At 50.7% G+C, this 17,564-nt stretch overlaps 1 protein-coding gene across 4 annotated transcripts in view; it reads right to left on the bottom strand.

The window, feature by feature from the left end:
* Positions 1-17,564, bottom strand: part of MSI2 (musashi RNA binding protein 2) — a 407,990-nt gene that overhangs the window by 246,353 nt on the left and 144,073 nt on the right. For all 4 annotated transcript variants that reach the window (XM_018064098.1, XM_018064097.1, XM_018064096.1 and 1 more), the window contains exon 6: positions 16,657-16,749. In XM_018064098.1, the coding sequence (XP_017919587.1) occupies positions 16,657-16,749 (93 nt within the window). The remainder of the gene's footprint in view (positions 1-16,656; positions 16,750-17,564) is intronic.

Here is a 17,564-nt window from a genome sequence, read left to right as displayed (position 1 = left end):
AGGCAGCTTTCCAATCCCGCGTGCTCCTTTAATCTAAGTCATATGCAAGAAATATTTATTGAGGGTGGAAGTCTCCCCACAGGTGTGTTTTAAGTGCAGGCCGCAATGGAGCACTCAAGTTAGCTCTCTAAAGCTGCCGAAAAGAACATTTTTAATGCATGGCCTCATTTGCTTTAAACTGATTTCTCATCGCAAACAAATAACCCCCCTACAAATATCCGCTTTCCTGTGCTGACGGCCTCTGCTGCCAGGCACGCACTGAGTTCTAGGGAGGCCACCATTAAGATGGTGGTTTTCAATAGAAACTTGGCATTTATCATAGTGAGAGCATTATCTTCTCAACAGACGCTGACAATTTGTCCTATTCCTCCCTTGAGAGAATCCAGTAAGATCACATTTGCTTCCCCTGCATGCTGTTTCTCCTACTACAACATTTCTTTGCCTGGAAAGAAAATATTGTGACTCCTTGCCATATTCACTTCATTAGCATAAGAGGAAAAAAAGCCAAATCCTCCCATGGGCCTCCCCCGACAGTAGCTCCAGCTGGGTTAAACCTAGCAGGATCTCAGATGCAGGACTTGTGCGGCTCGGGTTTCGTCACAGAACTGACAGCTGCAGAGGAATGGGGCAGAAGCTGGGAGGGGCCAAGACAGTAGTCCCTAAACAACTGAAAGGCGTCCACGTGGGACGGAGGGAGAGCGTCCTGCAGATTATGGCGGGGGAGTTTATAGGATGGGAGTGAACCCGGCAGAGTCAGCAGTTAGGGGCCGCAGACAGGCGAGGGACAGGGGTACATGAAAGAAAGAAAAAGAGAATATGAATGGAAGAGGGGAGATTCTCACTGAGTAGACACTGGGCCAACTTGTCTCTTTTAATTCTTTACACCTCTCCCCCTGCATAAATGACTTTCTATCCCCACTAAAGAGACAAGAAGTGAGGCTCCGGATAGTGAATCGCCGGCCCCAGGGCACAAATGATGGCAAACAGCAAATGATGGCATCTGGATTCAAACTCAGGCCTTGCTGTCGTTCACTCACTCTGACTCTTTACGACCCCATGGACTGCGGCACACCAGGCTTCCCTGTCCTTCACTATCTCCTGGAGCTTGCTCAAACTCACGTCCATTGAGTCAAAGATGCCATCCAACCATCTCGTCCTCTGTCACCCCTTTCTCCCGCCTTCAATCTGTCCCAGCATCACCGTCTTCTCCAATGAGTCAGCTCTTTGCATCAGGTGGCCAAAGTAATGGGACTTCAGCATCAGTTTTTCCAATGAATATTCAGGGCTGATCTCCTTTAGGATGGACTGGTTGGATCTCCTTGTAGTCCAAGGGACTCTCAAGAGTCTTCTCCAACATCACAGTTCAAAAGCATCAATTCTTCGGTGCTCAGGCTTCTTTACGGAGCAACTCTCATATCCGTACATGACTGCTAGAGAAACCGTAGCCTTGAGTAGACGGACCTTTGTCAGCAAAGTGGTATCTCTGCTTTCTAATCGCTGTCTAGGTTTGTCATAGCTTTTCTTTTAAGGAGCAAGCATCTTTTAATTTCAGGGCTGCAATTACCATCCGCAGAGATTTTGCAGTTCAAGAAAATAAAAAACTTAGGTCTACCTGAGTCCAAAGTCCAGAATCATTCAGTTTCATCCCATGCAATCCTGACAATTCCCAAGAGTCAGGCAATACTCACCAGCGGCATCACTCTATTCTTTTGAGAAAAAATGTACCCACAGACGAGTTCTCTCCACCCACAGCCAGATTCCCCAGCATCAGAAATGTCTGTGCTTTGGCTTAATGCTGTTGGACCTGTTCTCACCCCTCAGCCTGGCTGATCAGAAAACAGCAAGTCCGAGGAGAAGCTGGTGGCCTCACCTGTGGGAGAAGCCAAGCACCCACCAGCCGCCACGAAACAACGCTCCTGCCAGCTCGACAGCTCCCACGCAGCAGGCCCTCTGCTCTTCTTAGGCCAGAGACGGGGGAGCAGCAGGGCTAGGTGCACCAGGAGGCCACAGACCCCGTCTCACCCTCCTCTCGTCCTTCCCTCCTCCAGAGCAGCTGCGCGCCACGCTCAGCACTGAGCCTGCCTGAGACCCTTCAGCTCCGGACAAGGCCCTGCCGCCCAGCTCCGCCTGCCTGAGACCCTTCAGCTCCGGAGAAGGCCCTGCCGCCCAGCTCCGCCTGCCTAAGATCCTTCAGCTCCAAAAAAGGCCCTGCCACCCAGCCCCACCTGCCTGAGACCCTTCAGCCCTGCCGCCCAGCTCTGCCTGCCTGAGACCCTTCAGCTCCGGACAAGGCCCTGCTGCCCAGCCCCACCTGCCTAAGATCCTTCAGCTCCAGAAAAGGCCCTGCCACCCAGCTCCGCCTGCCTGAGACCCTTCAGCTCCGGACAAGGCCCTGCCGCCCAGCCCCACCTGCCTGAGACCCTTCAGCTCCGGATAAGGCCCTGCCGCCCAGCGAGCCTTTCCGTTCTCACGAGCTTCTCCTGCAGGGTGGAAACAGCTCCTTTCTCCTGACTTCAGGGGAAGGATGGGACCCACTTATGGAAATGCTCCTGGTAACTGAATACATTCTCCTAACTCCCCATTCTGAAATGGAAAAACCACAATTTCACCATTGGAGACGCCTCTGGTGTCTGGCATAGCCCTGCCCTCTGAAACAGAGGGCCCCCTCATCCCACCGCTGTTTACTGAGCACGGACTAGAGCCCAGCACTGGGACCGACCTGGGGCTGCACACAGTGAGGAAACAGATCCCGCACTACCGTCTACTCGGGGCAGAGAGGCTACATGTTAAATGTAGGCAAATCTGACTTTTTTCCCCAATAAACCAAGATCCCCCCTCTTTCGTACTCCCTTATGGGTTCTTCCAGCTCCTGGTTTATTTTGAGACGATCTGCAGTTACCCTACTTTTTTACTCTCTTGTTCTCGGCTGGTGCTCCCCAACCCCGCCCTAAAACTTCAGCTACAAGTATGCAAGGATCTTGTCTGTTTCCTTCAGGGATATGCCCTTGGCCCCCAGCTCAACGCCTGGCATTCACAAGATTGGGTGAATGAATCAACCCGCAATGTACGACGTGTGAGGCTGCAGATGAGATACCTTCTGGACCTAACGAGGAAGAATGACTGTTCGCCTGCAGCAAAAATGGTTCTACAACACGCTACTTTTTAAGACTGAAATCACTTTTGCTTTTACGGGTTTTCCTTTCTCCTCTTTACATTGAGTCAATTAACATCTTCCCACCCCTTAATATTTGCGATAAATTCTAAAACCAGAAAACCAAGCTTATTAGACTCAGGAAAGAAAACTTAAATGAGGATGTGGAAAGCTCTCTCAAGAGGCTAAATAAGCTCAATAAACAGGCTACTGGATCAATATACAAATATATCTTAATAAACATCAGCTAAATGATACTGGGACAATTTCCAGACAGTATCTTCTATTTCTTCTTGGCCGAAAAAAAAGTTTACTTATTCAAACAAGTTTAAAGAGTTCATCAGCAGGGTCCAACCAGAAGAATTCTCTTTCGGTCTGTATCAGTTCAATGTTTTCCATCAAAGCCAGAGCAGCCGAAGTCAATTTCACAAACTCAAGGTATCAGGGTAGTCGAACTGAACTCAAGGTGTATGCCACTGAAAACTATACAAGACTCAACCTTCATCTTCAGGCAAAAAGGATCCAGGAAAGACTTTCAATTTGCATTATCCCCAAGGAGCCTGGAAGAACTGAGCGTTAAACCCACCCACGGGGACAGATGAGAGAGATAGGTGTTGGGGGGGGCAGGGAGGTGGTAGGGGGCAACTGCTGAAGAGCACTGGGAAGGCAACTCTAGCGGCTGAAGCTGGGTCTCGTTGCTGTTCAGTGGGTCAGTCACGTCCAGCTGTTTGCAACCCCATGGACTGCAGCACTCCAGCCTTACATGTCCTTCCCCATCTCCTGGAGTTTGCTCAAACTCATGTCTATTGAGCTGATGGTTCCATCCAACCATCTCATCCTCTGTCTCCCCCTTCTCCTCCTGCCCTCAATCTTTCCCAGCATCAGCATTTTTTTCCAATGAGTCAGCGCTTTGCATCAGGTGGCTGAAGTACTGGAGCTTCAGCTCGTCTTTCCAATGAATATTCAGGGCTGATTTCCTTCAGGACTGACTGCCTGCGTCTTAAGAGGATGGAACTAGCAGCAGCTCATCTTTCTACCGTTTATCACATGCTGAGTTTCGGCAGGATGCTAAGAACTATGTATGCCTCAGTTCAATCATGAATCATGACAATCCTAGGCGGTTTAAGCACCATCCTCATTCCCATCCTACAGATAAAGTAACTGAGGTAGAAAGAAGTTAAATGGCTTGCTCTGAGCTAATAAATAGATGAGCTGGGATTTGACACCAGCCAGTCTGAGTATTAAAAAGGAAAAAAAAAATCTATGCCCTTATTACCAGGCTAAATGCAAAACCAGGAGGCTGGCAAACTCTGGCTTCGAGCCCAATCCAGCAGCCTTTTGTTTTTGTAAATAAAGTTTTATTGGAACACAGCCACAACCGCTCATTTTCATACCGTCTATGGCTGCTGTCACTCCTGCTACAACGGCAGAATGGAGTGCTTGTGAGAGACCATCTGGGCCCCCAAACTGAAAACAGTTATTATCTGGTCCTGCTCAGAAGACAATGTGCCAACCCCTACTCTGCACAGTGTTGATGCCCAGCGTTTCCGCCTAACAGCTCCTCACCAGGAGTGAAGTCAAGAAAATCCCGAGACGGCCCAGAACGACGGGGGACGGAGCCTATCGCAGCCAGCAGCTATCCTGAAATGCCTCCAAGTCTCAGGGTTTTTCAAAAACAATTATGCAAATTTTGCAGTTCATGCCATAATATTTGTTCTAACATAATATATGTTTTAAACAAACAACCATAAAGTCACAGTCAGCTGCCTGGAAGATGCGCCACAGACACCCTAGGGCCCAGCTCACTGCTGGCCACGGCGCCCACAGCCCTGAGGGAGGTGGCCAGCCCAGCAGCCATGCTGGAGCCGCAAGCCCAGGCCTCCTGTCTAGGGCCAGGTCTGCACTCGGGGTCCACTGTTGTCTGTCTGCAGCTCCAAGAAAGCCGTTCATGCTCTCCCAAGCTTCCTGTCCTGGCTTCCAAACGGGGACAGGCTTCCCTCCCCACAGGGCCACTGGGGCAATTCTAAGTAAAAGGTACATGGGCGAACAGCAATCTCTGAATCAGAGCAAATGCCAACTTAGATGGAACGGAGACCTACAACATCAATAAATCCTCCTTTTTGCTACTAAAACACATCTATCAATAAAGGAAATAGGGTATTCCTTTCTGTTTTCTGTTGAAGTATAGTTGATTTATAATGTGCGAGTTTCTTGTATACAGCAAAGTGATGCAGTCTTACACACACACACACACACGCGCGCGTGCACACACGCACACACACACACGTATATGTATATGGGCTTCCCTGATAGCTCAGTTGGTAAAGAATCCACCTGCAATGAAGGGGACCCCATTGGATTCCTGGGTCGGGAAGATCTGCTGGAAAAGGGATAGGCTACCCACTCCAGTATTCTTGGGCTTCCCTTGTGGCTCAGCTGGTAAAGAATCTGCCTGCAATGTGGGAGACCTGAGTTTGATCCCTGGGTTGGGAAGATTCCCCTGGCGAAGGGAAAGGCTACTCACTCCAGGATTCTGGCCTGGAGAATTCCATGGACTGGGGGTCCACGGGGTCGCAAAAAGTTGGCCATGACTGAGCGACTTTCACTTTCACACACACACACAAACACACACACACACACACGTGTTCTCTTCCATTATGGTTTATCACAAGTCATTGGATATAGCTCCCTGTACTATACAACAGGACCTTGTTGTTCATCCATCCTATACATGGTAGTTTGTATCCACTAGTCCAAATGACCAATCCAACCCTCCCTTGCCCCCTTCCCCTTGGCGACCACAAGTCTATGTTCTACGTCTGTGAGTCTGCTTCTGTTGAGGTTCCATATGTAAGTGATAGCATATGATATCTGACTTTCTCCTTCTGATTTATTTCACGTAGCAGGATCATCTCTAGGTCTATCCATGCAGCTGCAAATGGCATTACTTCATTCCTTTTTATGGCTGAGAAGTATTCCATTATGCTCATGCCCCGCATCTTCTTCATCCATTCATCTGTCAACGGACATTCACGTTGTTTCCACGTCTTGGCTATTGTAAACAGCGCTGCTATGAACACAGGGGTGCATGTATCTTTTTGAATTATTGTTTTCTTGGGATATATGCCCAGGAGTGGGACTGCTGAGTCCTAAGACAATTCTTTATTTTGAGGGCTCCAAAATCACTGCAAATGGTGACTGCAGCCATGATGAAATTAAAAGACACTTACTCCTTGGAAGAAAAGTTATGACCAACCTAGATAGCATATTCAAAAGCAGAGACATTATTTTGCCGACTAAGGTCCGTCTAGTCAAGGCTATGGTTTTTCCTGTGGTCACGTATGGATGTGAGAGTTGGACTGTGAAGAAACCTGAGTGCTGAAGAATTGATGCTTTTGAACTGTGGTGTTGGAGAAGACTCTTGAGAGTCCCTTGGACTGCAAGGAGATCCAACCAGTCCATTCTGAAGGAGATCAGCCCTGGGATTTCTTTGGAAGGAATGATGCTAAAGCTGAAACTCCAGTACTTTGGCCACCTCATGCGAAGAGTTGACTCACTGGAAAAGACTGATGCTGGGAGGGATTGGGGGCAGGAGGAAAAGGGGACGACAGAGGATGAGATGGCTGGATGGCATCACTGACTCGATGGACATGAGTTTGAGTGAACTCCAGGAGATGGTGATGGACAGGGAGGCCTGGCGTGCTGCTATTCATGGAGTCGCAAAGAGTCGGACACAACTAAGCAACTGAACTGAACTGAAGGCAACTCTAGTTCTCAAAGGAGCCTCCATACTGTTTTCCACGGTGGCTGCACCAACTTACATTTGGGGTGGTCTCTTTTTAAAGAGAAAACCTTTTGTTGTTGTTGTTGTTTTAATACCAGAATCAGCAAACTGCTTCACAAGCCACCGCAGCACTTCTCTCTCTGCTGCTGCTGCTAAGTCGCTTCAGTCGTGTCCGACTCTGTGCGACCCCACAGACAGCAGCCCACCAGGCTCCTCCATCCCTGGGATTCTCCAGGCAAGAACACTGGAGTGGGTTGCCATTTCCTTCTCCAGTGCATGAAAGTGAAAAGTCAAAGTGAAGTCGCTCAGTCGTGTCCGACTCTTAGCGACCCCATGGACTGCAGCCCACTAGGCTCCTCCATCCATGGGATTTTCCAGGCAAGAGTGCTGGAGTGGGGTGCCACTGCCTTCTACCCAACTCTCCGGCAGTTCCCTAAGAACACTGATAAGAAGATCAGAAAGACTGCCTCTGATCGTTCCATACTCTTATTTATACTTCCTGAAGAGAAAAGCACCTTAAATGGTTTTTTTCAAGGAATAACACTCTACAAACAATAAGCAAGTCTGAAAATACTTACCTCTGCTGCCAATTATAAAAGGACCATTACCAACCTCAACAACCAAAAATCTCTAATTTACAACTAATCCGATTCTACAAATTACATCTTCCATGACAGACCACCTAAAAAATGACTTCCTGTAAACAAACCATTCTACTGTTTGTTTTGAATATAATTAAATCCTTATTTTGCTCTTTAACTACAAGAAACTCACTTTCTTCCTACAAAGGGCAGAGATTTTTATTTTCAAAAGACACAGAAATGGGGCTCCTACACTCCACATCCAGATGAACCGCCCTCGCCTGGGGCTGTGGGTCTGTCTGTCTGTCCTGCCGTCCTCAGGCCACTTACTATGCTTGCTGACCTGTGTGGACTCCTGCCCACAGTGGCTGAATTAAATCAGGAGTGCAGACTGTAAACAGTTCAAAGTAAGTGTTCTGGAACATACAGGAAAGAATACTTAAATCTGCTGGAGGTGATCAAAAGTTTCATGCCTTTTGGAATTTCAGGCCAAGCATCTCAACTTCTCCCACCTCCCATTTATTTAGGGTGAGCGATTTATTCTGGTGTGCAGTCCAGAGCTCTTGAAAAAGCTCTCAGTCCTAGGCAAACCAGGACGGTTGGTCACCCTACCTTTCTCAGCCCTGTTCTCCTAACAATCAGGAATCCATCAATAATATTCATTGTCTGCCTGCTATGTGTTATCCTCCATCTGTGTCCACCCCGCCAATGCCCAACCACTGCACTTTGCAAGGAGTAATCATCAACCTTTCACAGTAAGGGCCCCTCTGCCCAGATTCTTCCAGCCTGGAAACATCCTGGTCACACAAACATCCCATGAAGAAGAAAGGACCATCACCCTGGCTGCAGAAGGTATGCGGACTTGAAGCAAATCAGAACCCACTCTGCCAACAGCTCGACTCTAGGAAGACAATACGGAGTGGAGAAAAAATGGAAAACGCACACACAAATTCAATCTATCAAATCTCCTATTTATTTTATGCAAAGTTTTCCCACTGCTTATTAATGCCAGCTTCCCCTCTACCATTTAATCTCTGCTTCCATTTCATTCTTGGAGGCCTGTGATTATTCTAATTCAGCATTTGGATGACTTCATTTCCGCTCAAGTACACCCAGGTCAACTTGGATAGAAAAGGAAGAGGAGGAGAAGAAAAATAATCAGCTAAAAGCTATTAGATATCAGCCGTGTGCCTCATGATTGGTTTTAAAGGCAGCAGTAAGGTTAGCAACAGTCAGAAACTCACCCCTTCTGCCTCTGCCTGCATATTAACATTTTTTCTGGGGCTCTCACTCTTACGGCCTTCGAATGTCAATAAAGTACTGATGGGCGGCCCATTTTCAGCTAATTCACAAATACCAAGTTTGCATACACAGAGCTGTAAAAATTTAGAGGGTGGTAACCTGACAAATCCAGCCATTCTACAGACAGACTAATTCTCAGAGGACAAAGGAAACGGGGTGGGGTGGGGAGAGGGAGAAGAGAAAGAAAAAAGTAAAGCACAGGCAACCTAGGTCGTGGAGTATCCTATTGGTGGGCCAAGGGGTGGGCAGGAATCTCCGTATCAGTGTTCACGCCACACAACAATGGGATCCGATCTCTATGCCAAGTCTAAATGAACTGAGCTTTCTCCTCCGTAAGAACCACTCCTTGCACCCACTGGCACAAGCTTGAACCGTGATTTCTCAGACACTTTCAGTTCCCACTGAAGTACATCCAGGGGGAGAAAGGCTTCTTTCTCATGCTAACAACTCCATTGTAAGTGACGCCTTCAAGCTGCCAGGAGGGCTCTGGGAAGGTGAGCTGGAGGAGCTCTGAAACCCCTTCTCCCCAGGCTCATTAACTCCTTCCTGCCCAAGGGCTCTCCTGCCCCTGCTTCTCCTCTTCCCGGCCCCCTATAAAACCTCAGTGGTGCTAAACCACACTGGGAAACACGGTACAAACACACAGCCAGGAAGTCTGTGCCTTCTCCCTCTACCTACTATGCGGACGCATGTGATTAGCATAATCTCAAAGTTTTCCCAGCTTGTGATCCAGAAGGCACCCTATTTCTCCATTTGTATATTTTAAAACACTGTTAACCGAGCAATAATAATGTCTGATGCATTTGCCTAACAACAGCTGGCTATATTTTATACACTAAAAGGGAAATGGGAAGTTTTCCTAGAAACCCACTCATCTATTTCAGGAATTCCTTTTTTTAAGCAGGGGGAAAAGAAAAAAAAAGAAGATTTAGGAGAAGTGAAGTTGGGGTGCTCAATCAATCTGCTTCTAACTCAACTTCCTCCATGGGCTGCAGCAGAAATGGAGGAAGAAGTTCACCAGGAAAACAGAAAGCTGTTCGGCAAGAGGGTTTCCCTGCAAAGCCCAAGGCTCATATTACTTGTGGGCTCTGTTTGTTTGCCGTCACCTGGACTGGGAGGCTCAGGCCCACAGATGAGGCAGGAGTCCCCTGTTTGCCAACTGTGACTTTCTGCCCTTAGCAGCTCTGCCAGGGGTCACAGGGCAAATAAAGTCCCCTCCGTCATATGACACACTTCCGAAGGGAGAGACTGACATAAACCAGCCAGAGATCTAATAAAACACCAGGACAGTGTTGGCCTTGCTCTGAGCTATTACAGGAAGAAAGTTTAAACACACAGGTAGCCTTCAGCAGGGCTGGTCAGGGAGGAAAGTGCAAACGGCCCTTCCTGGTGCACTCTGGAGTTCCAAGTCAAGGTCTGAGGGACGCCACAGCCCTCCAGAGTGAAGGCCCGCAGGGGACAGGTGAGCCCGCATGCCGAACACTCACTTTCCAGTAAGTCCGTGTGTGCAAACCACTTCAGAAGACGCTGGCCTCGTAGAGGCCGTGAAGTCCACAAAGGTCAGACAGGACTTTTGTTTTCCAGGCCTGGTCAGAAAGAACCGCACACCTCCCAGAGCTCCGTATATCTACGGCTCGCCTTAGGAAGCAATAAAATCACAGCCCACTCTCAGGAACACAGTGGCTTGCTTATTTATTTTCGCACAGATCTCCTGCCTTTCCCATTTCAAAGGCTTTATGATATCTTCATTCTAGATCCTTCTCTCCTCCCACGCACACAGCATCAACGGGAACATCCGTGCAGCGGCGGGGGGTGCCCGCGCACGTAAAACCTGGAGACAGCAGAGATGAGGCAGACCCCGCACGCGTGGGCTCGATGAGATCTCATTACATTAAGCAGAAAACTCCTCGTTTCCCATGTGCCCCCCACCAAAGTTTTCTAGCACCAGTCTCTAAGTCAAGCTAACTTCCCTTAGGGCTCCAAGGCCCCTTTCGGTCTCATTTCCACGGGGCTCGCCTTCAACGAGACAGAGGGGAACTTTACAGACCTCCTTCGCGGGCCTCGCCACAGTCAGGGGCTGGCCCAGCAAAGGGTTAAAGCCCTCACGTCAAACCCGCACTCTCGGGCACTGGCCCAGAAGGGACATGGGAACCAGGGCAGCCAGTGATAAAGGCCGGATTGTAGCAGCCCACTGAATTGGAAATGACTTGTAGGCCTAATGAAACAGAACTTTGGCAGCAAAACAGAATGAAAGGAATGAGACAGTAAAAGGCTGGAACAAAGGGTGCAGAGTCGGTTCAGCTTAGCAAAATAAGCTCACTTTGTTGGTGGGGAAAGCCAAAGCCGATTAGGATAAACCAATGACTAAGCGTAAGTCTTCCAAACTAATTACACAGTTCACCATGTGAAGTATAATTGGGAGCCTCCAGATGCGGGCTGCTCTGCTTTCAGAGAGTTATATAAAGTGAGAATTACCTAGCGAGCCCGCACCGAGCAGCCCTCTCGTCGAGGTGAACAGCTGAAAGGTGCACAACGGCTCCATCCGGGACGAAGCCGAGAATTCATTAAGTTTAAAGGCCTCTTTTTGATCTCCCAAATCCTATAAGTGAGAATTTTAGAAACCGGTACTTGAAGGAGGGGCCTAAAGGGGAGAAGGAGGAAGCTCTGGTACACGGAGCGGCTTTGATCCCAGGGCTTTTTAATAATCGCCACGCCGGGCTCATCCGCACGACCGTGGCGGGGGAACCGCGCCCAACAGCCCGATGGATGGTCGGGGTTTGTGTGCGTGTATCGAGAGCATCATTTATGTGCCATTTTTCAGAGTGGTCTATAAACATCATTCTTGCCGGCATGAAATCATCGGCACAGATAGCGTCCACTAGGAAACCTGAAGCAGTAAGATAAATTACCGGAGACCAACATTCCTGACAAATGAACCTTCTCCCTCTGAGGGTGGGGGCTGCTCCGTGGTAAAGTGGGAGATGAGGTTCTATAAACGTTGAACTCAGGTGAAAATGAGTGACTCTGCAGGCTGCAGGACCGTGGACAACTTACTGACCTCTCTCAACACCAGCTTCCTCATCTGCACAAGAGATGTGCCACCCACCTACCTCACTTGGCATCCCTGAGAACCAAATTTTTTTCATTTTAATGCATTAAAAACCTCAGCACAAAGCACATGGCCCTCTAATCCAGAAACATCAAAACACAATAAAGAGGTCCACACTAACATCTCAACCTCACAAATTCTGCATCTTCCTTCATTCAGATCTAGCACAGGTAATAAGAAATTGGACATAGTTTACAGTTTTCCTAGACCTTACTCAAAGGATGAAGATTCCAGTTTACAAATGGTAGCTTTTTCCAAATAGAGAATCCCTTCATCGCCCCTGGATCCTGAAGTGCACAAATTAACTCTACCACCGTTACAGCTGATTTGTTGACTATTAATACATCATGCTCATTACTAATGATAACATCTTGTCTTGGTTACAGTCTATAGATACCGTAGATACCTATCTATCTATCTACCTACGTAAGTTTACTTAAACACTTTCTAAATCATTCAATTTTCAAGCTTGAAACCAACCTTCGGAATAATCGAGTACAGAGGCTGGCAAATCACGGCCTATGGGCCAAATGGGGCCCCAAACTTGTTTTCAAAAATAAACTTTTATTGGAACAAAGCCATGCAATGGTTTGTGTGTTGGCTACAGCTGCAGTCTCTGTACAGCAGAAGTGGGTAGCTGTAACAGTGCCAAAACTATTTACAAGTTTACAAGTAAAATGCTTTACGAGTTTTCCACGCCCTTCCCTGGGGTGAGAAGCTGAGGCCAGGAAAGCACGGGCCTGTTAAGGGGCTGCAGTGGCGTCCCCATGCGGCCATGCCTGGTATGAGTGTCTGGGGTGCCTCTTCTTACTTGACTCCAAAGAGGGGGCCAGAATAACTACCCAGGGGGTGAGAATGGCACTGAAGTCAGCACAGTCCTCATGCCGCAAGTGCACAGTCTCATCTTAAACACAAACAAGTAGCGACACCCTTAACCTGGGGGCCAGGTGGTAAATCTCTGGGAAGCAAGTGGGAGAAGAGCACCAAAGGCAGTTACAAGCCTCCAACTCGAGTTACATCAAGCTCTGGGTGTGCAGTCCTGCACCCACTCAGCTTGCAGTAATGGCATATTCAGCCCTCCCGAGCTCAGCCCTAGGACGGCCACGTTCCCCATCCTGATTGCCACCTGAAATAAACAGCCGAGCAGCTGCCACCTCAGGCAAGACGGGAAGAGCGAGAGCCAAGAGGCCTGACAACGAGGGAAAACCGAAAGGAAGGAGGCAAACTCTGAGCGGAGGCTGCGCAGGGGCGGGAGGTTCCGGACCGGGAGGAGGAGGGCGTGCACTCTGGCTGTTACAGGGCCCAGTCCACCTGGTGACCTCTGCTGAGACTTCACCCCCTCCGACCTGTGCTGTCCACCCCTGCAAACGGGCTGCTGAGGACACCTGAATCCGCTGTGTGGAAGCAAGAGGCCCTGCAGGCCCAGGTCCCCAGCACTGCCCCTGGGCACCCGAAGAGGACTCCCATCTCTGCCTCTCCTGGGCACCCTCCCTGCCCTAAGTCTATCTCATGGGTCGGTAAGCAGTTGAAACAGGGCCTAAAGTTTGGGTTCTATTATTAGACAAGCCTAGAGGGGAAGTCTGTGACCTTTCAGGAGGCTGTGACCTTGAGATAAAGATACAGTGCCACCAAGACTCTATTTAACAATCTACAAAATGGGCAGGGCCCCCGCCAGCACCCCAGAGAAGAATTAAGTGAGATAATAATGTAAGTCAATGGCCTGGCCCATGGAAGAAAGAAAGTGGAAGTCCTTTGCAACCCCATGGACTATAGCCTGCCAGGCTCCTCTGTCTATGGGATTCTCTAAGCAAGCATACTAGAGTGGGCTGCCATTCTCTTCTCCAGGAGAGCTTCCAGACCCAGGGATCAAACCTGGGTCTCCTGCATTACAGACAGATTCTTTACCATCTGAGCCACCAGGGAAGCCCGACCTGGCCCATATCCAAAACTTAACACGCACTCTCTAAATTATTCACTAAATTACACCTTCCTAAAGTGCAGTTAGGAGAAGGCAATGGCACCCACTCCAGTACTTTTGCCTGGAAAATCCCATGGACGGAGGAGCCTGGTAGGCTGCAGTCCCTGAGGTCGCTGCGAGTCGGACACGACTGAGCGACTTCACTTTCACTTTTCACTTTCATGCACTGGAGAAGGAAATGGCAGCCCACTCCAGTGTTCTTGCCTGGAGAATCCCAGGGACAGGGGAGCCTGGTGGGCTGCCGTCTATGGGGTCGCACAGAGTCGGACACGACTGACGCGACTTAGCAGCAGCAGCAGCAGCAGCAGTGTGCAGTTAACCAACTGCAAAGAGCCCCCAACAACCTGACACAGTGGGGAGTGTGTGCAGGTGTGTGAGCAAACCTCCCGCAAGTGTGTGCGTGTGTTTTCCCGTTTCCCTCAATCAGTGTGTCAATTTACTGCCACTCCTTTCACGGGTGCAGGGCTCATGGCCCTTGAGGCCCAGCTGTAGGGTCTCCCCTTCAGGGATCCTTCTGGACTCAAGCGAATTATACCAGAATCCTGAGAGGCAGTGGACCCTACCCTAGGGAACACACGTCACACCAGCCACCAGCCAAACAAGGAACAAGCTCCTGTGAATACAGGCTCAGTTACCCCGCAGAGCACGCTGATGCACCAGGCTACTGACACAGGAGCATACGGAGCGTGAGGGCTGGGATATGCTCAAAGGCCTCCTTGGCCCTTCGATGAAACACTTGGTAGGTTTACGCATCCTGCTGGAATCCACAGATATCACTGCAAAATTAACTGAGCGGCTTCAGACCTGGCGAGTGCCAAGTCAGGGAAGACAGTCTGTGGCCATCTGCAGACAAGAGGACGCGGTTCCCAGGGCAGGGGCGGCCGCTGCTGCAGGTTCGCCGCTTCCTGCCACTGGCCGACGGACTGAGTCACAGCGTTAAGTGCTAATGAAGGACATCGGAAAGACAGAGCGAGAGGGAGAGACCAGCGCCGGGCATGCGTGGAGATGCGGCAAGTACGAGCCTGCTCGGGATATTCTAACAGCCCATCTGGGCAGCATCAACTTTCCTGACACCCGCAAATTGGCCCATGAGATTCCAAGGCAGGTTACAGCTCGAAAAAGAAATCCCACTTCGTGTTTGCAAACACTACCCCCCAGCCTGGTTTTAAAGGCGGAAACGGTAGCAACGAGGGCCGGCACTCCAGAGCCTTCCATTATGCAAGCAGTGTGTGTCTCATTAAATTATTTCCAATCTCTCTCCCTGGGCAGGGCGGGGCTGGGGGATGGACCCATCCCCCTTGGCACTCGAAATCAGTCCTGAAGAGCAGCGAGAGAACGGACATCAGCACACTCAGCTATTCTTTATCCCGCCAGAATGAATCAGCCCCCAGCTGGCAATGCCAGACAGTGCCGTGGGGAAGGAGCCTTTCATAACTGACCCGAAGGGCAGCTGAGTGCCGCTCGGAAAGCAAGGCTGGGTGGGAGGAGGCTGGGTTCTGGGAAGCATGGTCTCCCATCCGTGCAGGAACTGATGGACGCCAGAAACAGGAAAAGCTCCCCTTTTGAGGCTCACCAGGAGTCAAAGCCCACCCCCAAAGAGGAGCCCACGGCAGCCCTCTCCCGGAGATGGGCCCTCTCCCGGCGGGCCATCGCTGCGGGCAAGGAACGAAAGCACAGAACTTTCAGGCCGGCCGGTGGGCAGTCATGCCTTTCTACCACCCAGGGCACGCGTGACGGGCGTCACGGATGAAACCAGTGACGGAGCTTAGGACGGTGTCTTCCAGGACCCTGGGCAGGCAGCCCTCTGCACTCCCGCCCTGCAGAGGGCGGGGGGCACTCCATACAGGCCTGTGCAGAAGCAGCCCATCGCGCCCGCGGACCCAGGACCAGGCCCACAGCTGCTCAAAGACACAGAGGCAGCAGGCCTGCGTGCCCACTCACCTGCCAGCCTCCTGGAACACATGAGCCCGCGGGGGGCACGACAGCCAGCAAGGCTCAGTGCCCCTCAAGCCACCCTGTGGGGGCCGGGGGGCAACAGTCCCCTGAGGAACGGGTCCCCCTCAGGAAGAACCCACCCTCCAAGGCCGTGCCTCCCCACCAAGCAGAAAGGGGCTGAATGAGTCACGCACGGTTATGCACCCTGTCTGTCTGTCTGTCTGACTCTCACGCACTCTCACACTCGGTTTCCTGACTCCTCTGGGGCCTCCTGAGTCGCTCCGGGCCCAAACCCCCGGCACAGCCCAGGGAATGATCGCACCGCTGTCTCCTGGACATCCTGACAGGTTCACGCCCAGCATCTTTCCTGGGTTTCCTCAGGCATTTGACAGGGCAGGAGGGCTTAGCCCCCAGGGAGCCTCCTCTCTCAGTGCATCCTCCAGAAAGGCCCAGAACGAAGCCCAGTGCTGACACAGAGACCAGCTTCTGCAGGAGCTCCTGCCCTGTGACTTCCAGCTCACAGTCCCTTCCCTAGCCAGCGCTGACCCCGTCAGCTCCTGGCCCAGGCCCCACACGATCAGCTAAGGCTGGCGAAACCGCATTCAAAGCCCGCTCTGTCTGTTCCTGCCGGCGCATGGGGCTCCGTGCCCACCACAAGCCAGGCTCTTCCATCTCGGCTCCTGCCGAATCCCATTCACATCTCGACAGCCAAGTCCAAGGACAAGGCTCTGGAGGAGACGGTTGTGGCAAAGGCAGGGGCCACAGCAGCCATTTTGAAGGACAGAGGAGGCTGCCCCAGCCCCACATGCCACTTACCTTGCCAAACTGCTCGAAATACTGCTTCACGTCTTCCACCACCGTGTTTGCAGACAGTCCTCCTACAAAGATTTTCTTTGTTCTTGTGACCATCTGCAAGAAACAACAAGAGGAAGACAGGGGTTAACTTGGTTATCTGAAGCCACGCTCACTGAGCTGTTGAACAAGCCTCTCTACATACTTCTCCAGAGAGGAAGGCGATGTGAGGACTATCTCAGCCGCTCAGAGCAGGCCCTTCAGACGTCTCAGGATGCCAGAGACAGTCACGAGGAATACCTTAGGCCTTCAGGCCGCAACCTGAAAGCGGGCGTTTCATGCAGATGGAGAGTGGACCTCAAAGCCTCACTGGCCATAACACACAGCTTCATTGTGATGTGAAGTCACACGTCAGAGCTATTTTAAACCGAAGAGACGCGAACAAAGGAGAACTATGTGCACAAAGACATGCTGCCCAGAAAGTACCCACAGAATGTGTCAATAAGAAACTCACACGTAATTCACAACTCTGTGCAGACTGCCTGCACGGAGCCATTCTGGGTGCTGGCTTGTGTCCGCCAGCAGGACAGGCACTGGGAGGGTCAGCCCCCTGCGCCCGCCCCCAGGGCTCCTGTCCCTCGGGGTTTCTCGCCATTCCCCTTGACGTGTCCTACACTCAGTCAAGCCCAGCTTGTCCCCAGGCCTCCCCACCTCTCTTCACGCAGGTTCTCCTTGGGAGACCTCTCCACGCCTGTACCTCCCATGCCAAGCTGACTACCCCCAAGATGCAACGCTCTTCTCCAAAATGCCAAACACCTATGTGGCTGCCCCACCCAGAAGCTGCATCTCTCGCTTCTGAGCCCCCTAATGCCGTGCCCCTCTGCCTCTCACACACTCGCTACTTTCCACTTGGTGCTAAAGTGGTGATAATC

The sequence above is a fragment of the Capra hircus genome, chromosome 19 (assembly GCF_001704415.2).
Source record: "Capra hircus breed San Clemente chromosome 19, ASM170441v1, whole genome shotgun sequence".
Lineage (NCBI taxonomy): Eukaryota > Metazoa > Chordata > Mammalia > Artiodactyla > Bovidae > Capra > Capra hircus.
The sequence above is the reverse complement of the archived record's forward strand: the minus strand, read 5'-3'. Positions and strand labels throughout refer to the sequence as shown.